Source organism: Mycetomoellerius zeteki, unplaced genomic scaffold (genome assembly GCF_001594055.1).
Source record: "Mycetomoellerius zeteki isolate Tzet28-1 unplaced genomic scaffold, Tzet1.0 scaffold91, whole genome shotgun sequence".
In the NCBI taxonomy this organism is placed as follows: Eukaryota; Metazoa; Arthropoda; class Insecta; order Hymenoptera; family Formicidae; genus Mycetomoellerius; species Mycetomoellerius zeteki.
The window spans coordinates 37,716-47,109 of record NW_017257947.1 but is presented as its reverse complement, the minus strand read 5'-3'; the positions used below and the strand labels follow the sequence as shown (position 1 = coordinate 47,109).

At 38.1% G+C, this 9,394-nt stretch overlaps 1 protein-coding gene across 1 annotated transcript; it reads right to left on the bottom strand.

Annotated features, from left to right (window-relative positions):
- Positions 1-3,664: 3,664 nt before the first annotated feature.
- LOC108730406 (uncharacterized) lies at positions 3,665-8,966 on the bottom strand. Its single transcript, XM_018460091.1, has 8 exons — positions 8,795-8,966; positions 7,794-8,386; positions 7,394-7,726; positions 7,226-7,294; positions 6,604-7,153; positions 6,243-6,498; positions 5,920-6,102; positions 3,665-5,686 (listed from the first exon to the last, which is right to left on the bottom strand). Exons 1-8 carry the CDS (start codon positions 8,964-8,966, stop codon positions 3,997-3,999), a joined length of 3,846 nt encoding a protein of 1,281 aa, XP_018315593.1. The 3' UTR covers positions 3,665-3,996.
- Between the last annotated feature and the right edge of the window lie 428 nt (positions 8,967-9,394).

Genomic DNA, 9,394 nt, shown 5'->3' with positions numbered 1-9,394 from the left:
TATCAACATATAATTTATCTACGTTGATACGTAGGTAGTAAATAAAAAATATACAATACTCTATAATTATAAAAATAAATTGGACCTGCAATAATAAAGATCAATCTTTTATTAAGCAATGTACAAAACTTTTCGCATACACAGTATGCACATTCGTTTTATATCCTGATATAAAACTCGTTAACTTTAACGTTAATGTAAAATTAATTAATTAAACATTAATTTAATGTATATACATAATAATTCGCTGAAATAACCGTACTTCGTTTATTAATAGAACTTTGAATCGATTATTCTCTACTTCCTACCCTCTCTCACTCTCTCTATCCCACTCGCTCGCTCTGATATACATACACATACAAACACTGTTTCATTCTCTCATCTTTCATTATTCGTGCATATATCCGACTAATTAAATTATAGAAGCATTCGTAATTTTGTTCATATACACTTTTCTCACCCCATCAAAAAATAAGACATGTTACATTTTCCCCCCACAAAACAAGACGGAGATTCGCTTTAGTGAAAAAGGCACTTCTAGCTAAAACTCTTATAAATTTATATAAGTTGCAAAATTCTTGAGCGGTTCCATTATTAAAACTTTAAGTGCGAAATGTAGCTTCTCGAAGAAAACGCGTAGTATTATGTACACGAATGTACAGGCTGTCTCAAACGTGATGTATATTAGTATAATAACACTATAAAAAAATTTTAGAAAAATTCTTGTTTGGCTAAAATTTTTATTTTAAATTACTATTCAAGCCTTGATCTATTTTCAAAAAGTAAAAAGATTAGAAAAATTATCAAGTTTACTTTCTTTGTAAAACTTTCATTATTAATAGAATATTTTCCGTTATTTAACATCAAAGACATGTTTCTATTAATATAAAAAAAAGGATAAAATAATTATTAAAGAAACGAAATTCTGCCATTTATATACAAAGAGCACCCTGTTTATTGAAACAACTCATTCGACATTTTTTATTGTAATTCTCAGCAAACTTTCAATTGTTTCACATTTTAACATCTGTAAGGAACTTCGTTAACTTATATTGCAACATTGAAGCTGATAAATTATCTATACAACTATTTGTAATATATTATATTAATTAACAATTATCTTATTTAAGATCACAAATCAACTATAGCTTCACACAACTTTTGCTAATACATTTACAAATACACAATAAATAGATCGAAAACATAAATGCGTTATTAATATTTTTATGATCATATTTTAATTAAGAGAAAGAAAAATTATTTATTTTCTTCGAAAGAAAGGGAAAATGATAAATTATCGCTATATACATATCGCGGAGAGATAAAATTCTATTACTAATTCACACCCCTTCCGAGACAGCCTATATCGGAAACATATATTCTCGATATATCCTATATCTTCCGGAAGTGTCAGGAGTTTCATATCCGACCGTTCGACGCAAGAACAGATCTACGAAAATACTACCCATGGATATCGCCATCCTGTTCATGAAATTGCATTGTAGCCGCATATTCCACGCGTATCCCACACATCCCTCTTCTTCCCTCTCTTCGCCCCCTTTCCCAACCCATCCACGTAATCTAGAGCAATATCGTCTTCGTTTTCACTCGCCGACCGATGAACGGTGTCCTAATCCAATTGAATCACTATTATCGCGAGCTTGAAAAAGAACGAAGCGCACGGCGAGTCACAATCGATATAAAATCGCATCTCTTTTTCATACTTTTGCAATTACGTACGGAAAAAAATTATAAATGAGAAATGTAGTAAGGCAGTGCATGTTGAGATCGCGATACTTGCGAAAAAAAGAAAAGAAAAAAGAAAGGGAATTGTTAGATTTACACGTCGAGATGATATATACGTTTTACATTCTCGCATTAATCGTAACAATAACATATTTGTGAGCTACGAATGACCCGTGTGCGTCGGTAAAACGGTGTTGCCCGAGAACGGAAGTATAGTTTCACCCATCAAACTTGAAAGTTGGAGAGAGAAAAACATCCTCAATATTATTTATTAAACAATTAGAAAGATAGATAGATAGATAAATAGATAGAGAGAGAGAGAGAGAGAGAATTTCACGGGCTTTTTACACTTGCTACACTCAGTTCGAGTGCCACAACGATTTGCTTGCTTTCAACAAAACAATACAACCTCTTCTACAGTAGGAAAACCAAAGAGAAAATAAATGTACTGATCGATATAATAAAAATTAAAATTAATTTTCGAAGGACAATAAAATAAAAATAAATTTTTGAAGGATATAATAAAAATTAAAATTAATTGATTTTTAAAAGATTTCTAAACAAAAACTCGAAATTCGTGATTAATAATTTGGCGATATTTGAATGCACAAGCAATTGCAAAACGATAAAGAATTTTGCAAATAGCTAAGCAAGCGTATCGTTTCGGCATTAAAGCCTTATTCATTTTACAATCTCTTTTTTTCAATCATAAATACAGAAAAAATATTAGTTATTATAAGAACATTTTATAAGCCTATCTTTCGAATCGAATATTAAAAATAATTTTTTATAATAAAATTTTATAATTTATAGTTTTTTCACATTTAATTTGTTTTATGTTGAAAATACAAAACAAATTAAATGTGATGCTCTCTTTCGTCAGAAAAACTATAAATTATAAAATGTAGTTTATAGTTTCTTCATATTTAATTTGTTTTGTGTTTTCGACATAAAACAAATTAAATGTGACGCTTTCGGTTGAGTCTTCAGATTACTGACAAATTAATTATTGCCGTTTTTTCTTATAAACAAGAACAATTTACGATCGAGAAGAAACACTCATCACCTACGAAATACAAACGAGAAATAACAATAGGGAAAATGTACGAAGCGGACCAGAACGTAAACACTGTATTTTATTAGTACACTTTAAAAATGTTCATTGACACGCCTGTATATTTTCCATTTTTTCCTTTTTCTCTTCTCTTATAATGAACCTCGACCAAACGTCGGAGAACACAGTCAGATGAATTGAAGGCATAGGTGAGGAGGAAACAAGTGATTGCAATTCTTATTTTGAAGGTGGACGAGGAAAGGAAAGAATAGAAGACTTTTGGAATATGGACCATAGAATATGGATAGTGATCGGGTCAGAAACATATATTATTAGTAAAAAAATTGAAACTGCCGTAATTTCGAGAGAAAGAGAGTTCATTTTCCGCTCATGTTATTATTTCATAGTGATTATTTTCGTAAATTTACAACACGGAAATATGAACTCAGTGAAATTACGCTCGGTTTCAATCGATGCTGTCAATTAACTATCGTAGTTTTTATGATTTCCAGTATTCGACTCGCTGAAAGCTCGACCCTCCTTCACGAGATGGCAAATTTATCATTAGCAATTCTCTCAGCGCATACATAAACACAAACCCTCCTGACATAAAAACCTATGGGAGTGACGATTGTAGTCATTATCGCAGCGACTATAAACGACGACATATCGCGTCCAGATTGCCCGTACGTTGCCCTTAATCATTTACTGGGCTCGATAATAGCACATATGTGTGTACACATGTATATACATGTATGCGAACGTAAGCCGCTTCGATAACACTCATTAAGTTCTTAACAAAACATGTACTAAGTATGCATATATCTATATGTTTATATATATATATATATATCTATAGTTCTGTTATTTATATATTTATATAGGCGAATCAATCGCACAGGAGAATGTGAAGAATCTTCATTACTGAAGATCTCACTGTTTAGAACCAACCGATTCTGTATCTACTTTTATGTACGTGTATGTATTAAGTGTGCGTGCGTGCGTGCGTACGTGCGTGCGTGTGTGTATGTGTGTGTGTGTGAACGAGTGGGTGGGTGCGCGCACGAGCGCACGCGTGTGTGAATGTCGAAGCGTGTCGGTTTGTTTATTTACAGAGAGCGAAACGCATTTCGCATATGTATCCGGTCAGATTACGACGACGGAGTCGTCGAGTCTTTCAAAGTTTTTCTCTTTATCTACCAGTTACTGCCTCGTCCCCGACCTCTGAAACCACCGCCCCAAAATTGTTTGCCTCCACGTTTCAATCCTCTTGGTGAGAAGTTGCCGACTATAGGACCGCGTGGTCCTCTGTCCATCCATAGACCTCGCGGCATTCCCATGAGCCCACCTCTAAAACCTCCTCTGCCTCCTCTAGAGGAAGGCGGAGGAGGTAGTCCGCCTCGCCAGAGCGGGAAAAGTGCGCCAATGCGTGGCCGGAAATTTGGTCCGTCGAATTCGTACATCATGGCAGGATGTAAATCCGTTGTTGGTGTGGGACCATTCGGGCCAGACAAGTCATCATTCAGCATTGGCGGCCCGTTCTGCAAGAGAGGCCTTTTTTTGTTGGGGCTTCCTTCTTCGTGACTTTGCTCGTCGCAATCACCGTTTGCTGTTCTCTTTATCTCTTTATTTAATGTGGTCAAAGTCATTGACTCATCTAACGACTCCGTTTCCATAGAATTCACGTTCTGTCCTTCATTAACCAGTTCGTCAATCGCACTTGTCTTCTCTGCGAAATCGGAGTGTTCAGTCGATTCAACGTGCTCCTCGCATTCTGAAATAGGAACGTGTTGCTTTTGTTGCGATTCATCGCCAACGTTATCTGTCCTTATCGGAATAACCGTCGTTTGATTTATCGTTGATGACTGATCTTCCGACTCAGCCAAAGACGATGTCTGCTGCTCATCAGAATCTAGCTGACAATTCTGCTGTTGTTGATTGCATTCGGAATCGTGAGAACTCGGCATGTCATACAAAGTCCGCTGTACATGTGGTACTAAAGAATTCTGACAGTTATCAGAATTATGTTCCGGTTCAGTTTGAGTGTTAGGTAGCACGTTGTTGTCCTGATCAAATTCCGGTAATGGTAAGGGTAAGCCGATCGGTATACCTTTCTCATCGAAGGCGATGTCAGGTGGTTGCAGTAATGGTCGATTATTGGGTGGGATCTCCGACGGTGACTGGTGATGCTGTTGATCCTGCGATCTCGATTTGCGACTATTCAATAAATTGTTTCGCTGCTTTTGTACATTGTGATCTTCCGAGTATCTATCCCGGCGGTTCCTCGGAAATCCACGACCACCGCGATTATTCCATTCGTTTCTATGAAAGGGTGGATTGTCGTGTTGATGTTGATGCTCCACCGATTGCGAATATCTCCCGCGTCCTGGTGATTCCGCCAAAAAATCTTGCTTTGAACGGATATTGTGTTCTCTATCATGATATTCAAAGTCTTGTTGCGATTGATGAAGCTGATGAAATTCTTGTTGATTTGAATGAAAATCTTGATTCCGTAGAAAGTTTGGTGGTCTGTTCTGTAGAAACTTCGGTTGATTCGGATGAAAATCTATCGGCTGATCTTGTCGGAAACCACCTTGACCCTGATGTTGGAACTGCGGTAGCGGTGGCGGTGGAGGTGGTCCCGAACGCATCAAGTGCATATCTTGCATGAGTTGATTATCATGCGGATCGGGCATTTGCCCGATGGGAAGAGGAATCATACGCATATCCATGTCGTGATGGGATGATAGTGGTGCACCAACACGCATGTCGCGATCCTGCAACCTCAGATCGACAAGAACCCTGCCTTTCGGCTTGCTGTCAGTCTCATCGTCCGACATCTCCATATCAACACTTTCAACAATGTCACCAGACTGCATGTGTCGCCTAAATTATACAAATCATATAAAGATTATATATGTATATATATATATATATATATATATATGAGAATGAATACAAATTATATAAGAAATGTACATTGGCCGATGGAAATACCTTTACACATTCAAGATCGATGTGTTCCAAAACGCATCGATCTTGAATGTGTAAAGGTATTTCTGTCGGCCAGTGTACATATCTAGTTATAAAAATGGATATGAAAACAATATAAAGCTCACCGATAATCCTGATCGCCTGTGGACCATAGATTGTTGTTATTGGATAAAGAAGACGGCTCACCAGGATTGTGGTTATTTGCCGGACTGCCAGTCAAACTGATCAGATTACGATGATCCACATCTGCCGCTTTCATCAAGCGATATGGTAGCTGATTTTCGCGGGCCATTGGCATTGGAATCACTCTGTAAATGATATGAAAATATATAAAATATATAGATTTTAATGATTAGAAAATCATATAATTGATCGATAATCTAAAAATCAAAACAATAATATATATAATTACAGTTTCGGATAGAAACTGGTATAAAAATTGTATTACCTATGATCTACATCTCTTGTAGTATTCAAAGATTCTTGTGGTTGTGGCTCGTTGTATTCCACCGGCTCGGCAAAACCAGCTTTTTCATACATGGGCGGCGATTCAGGAGTCTCGGATAGCATGTCATTTTTTGTTCTACTGACCGGCCATGTGGAATCGTTATTGGAGTCCCATCTATCTCCATCGCCATCCATCCAGGAATTCTTGTTTTTATCATCACACTCGCCAGGCCATGCAGGATTCATGCTATTCTTACCTAAACATGTAGCAAAATTTATTATAACTAACACTATGCATTATTGTAGAATAATAATAAAGAAGTTAAGAGAATTGAATCATAAAATATTATTTTCAAAAATACCTTTTTCCTCCCATTTTGCCGAGTCCTTGATACCCTCGTTCGCCGGCATCCATGTGGGAAATTTTGGTGGTAACTTATTGTAACAATTCTCATCATCAAGGAAGAGAGGCGGTAAGGGTGGGGGAGGTAAAGGGTTAACCGTATTGTTGGTGGGTCCATCAAAGGGACCAGCTATGTTATTTTGACTGTTTTGACTGGAATACGGAGAAGGGGTGTGAGATTCGGGCAGATTGCGAACCGATATTGGAGTACTGTGACTCATCTGACAATTGTTTAAACCACCGCCTCCACTAACGGCTGGTGTACCCTGATTACTCATCATTCTTGAGATCACAGGCGTTACAGGCCCTAACGAGGGCGAATAACTGGGACGTTGTGGCGATTCCACCTGATTTTCAGAAACGTCCAGGCCTAAACCTGGAATTGCACCCGAATCTGCCGTTCCATCAGATAATGGAAGAACCGTCTTCAGGAAACTAGATATATTAAAGTCCGCATTGTTCTGTTCATCTTTTGAAGGTCTCATATTAATTACTTCTATTGGTTTTGCCTGAAAATCACAGAACTCATAAAGCGCATATTTTGATAGAATGTTGCAAATGTAAATAATATGAATAATTACCTCTAAAGACTCATTGTACTGTTGAGACATCTCAGGAGATGTCTCAGAGGTTTCGTTAAATATGTTTCTCTAAAGAAAACAAAACAACATTATACAATGTACCGAATGTTTAAAGCAATGCAGAACTTTTATAAAATGATATATATGCAACTATTGCTTTATTCTTACCATATTACCAAAATCTACATTTCCTCCCATAAAAGAAGGAAAATTATTAGTAAAGTCCGCCGACTCATTGCCTTGTACCATATCAGGCGCAGGTACAGGAATAGGATCGTACTCGTGAGAATATGAACCGTACAGAGACGGTGGTGCCACGTCAATCATTCCTGATTGATTAACTATTGACTGAGTTTCATCTCCTGGTAACTCTATATCGCTGTCGGGACTCGGCGAAGGCGCGTTTATATCCGGCGATGGTATAGGCGAGACGAACGTAGGCAGTAATTCATCTAACTTTTTCTTTAAATTCTTGACACGACTGCCAAAATTTCGGTACGCCTATTTACGAGAAATATATTATGAGAAACCAGCGATATTGAATCACTTTGCAAAATCTGACACTTACATTCGTTACTATTTTAACTTCCCCACGTTGAGTCTCATAAAACTGATCCGCTTGGTCCAACAATTCAACCACTTGTGCCCTTTCCCTAATCTCTGCTTCCAATGCACGAACATAATTCTCGACGTTCCTAGCAACCAAATCTATTTCTTTCTCTGCATCTTCCATGCGTCTTCTGTCCTTTAACGACGAACGTAACTCCTCTGCAGATTCTATGTCTATGTTACTCTCCCGTAAATCACGTAATCTGGCATCAGTAGCTTGTTCCAGAGTCGCACAAGACCTCATTGTAGAAATGAGCAAAGCTGCCTGAAACTCTTCAGGCTGTGTGGTCGGTGGAGGATCCAATTTCTTTTTTGGTGCCGCTGAAATTAAGCCGGATAGATCGGCAAGAAACTCCTCATCGTAGACTTGCCGTTGATCCCAGATTTTGAAAATTCTCAGAATACGATGCTTCACTTTCTCATCGCGAACCATAGGAGTAGCACGTTGCAAAGTAGTGCCCCATGACTCCACAAACTCAAAATTCTTCCTCTTTGAATATTGAATGACATCGTTGGCCAAATAGAATAATGTGAGCCGATGTTCCACTTTCACTGTTATAAAAAAAAAAAAAATGAATTTTATATAGTAACAATGTATTTCATCTTTACTTAGTAACTGTATCTTTTAACATTGAATATTTAAGACGATGGAAGTATATGATAGAGTTATGTAAGTTCCATATATAAATAATCTAACACAAATACAGCAAACGATCTTATTTGTAAGAAAAGATAATATTTTACATCTATGAGAGTAAATCTATCATAGTAAACCTATGGCTGCGTTCGGCAGAAAAAGCAGCTTTGAAACTATTGTAAAATTCCTTAATATGATTGGTTTATACATTTAGATCCAGTGAGGAACTAAGGGCAAAACGCAAAACCAATCATATTAAAGAATTTTACAACAGTTGCAAAGCTGCGTTTTCTGCTGACCATAGAAAATGATTTGGCATTTACCTTTCTTTAAAACCTGTAGCCACGTGGTGACAATCTTCTTGTGATGCTGTCTCCTATCGAGGCACCATGCAGAGAGACCCTGGATAGACTCCTGCGAGTCTTTCAGCGAGTGGAGTCTTCGCTCGAATTGTTCTGCGTCGAAATCGTTCGCCATCGCGGATGTATTATCCATCGATTACCAAATCGCAGATTCCGATGTCGCGTCACATTGTCAACATGGGCCACCACGAGGAACACGCGCGACGGCGTTCCGGTGTCATAGGATGCGCGAATCTCGACTTGAGTAACCTAACCAAAATCGTGTCTCTTGCGGGGGAGCGGTAAACAGCGACAGGAGGGTTAGAAAAACTCGCGGTGATGCGTGACCATTTTACCGACTCGATGGCGTCCTCACGCCCGTTCGCATCGACTCTTGGACTCGCTGGCGACAAATTGTCGGAATTGCTCGTCAAGATCCGAAAATTTTGTGTGATTTACACCGCTTCGCACCGGGACGGGGCAACGACGACGATCACGACCACTAACGACACACCACTACGACGGCAGCGACAATGACGCCGAGACGATGCAGCAGCAGCACGATGCAGCGAGTACCGCGCG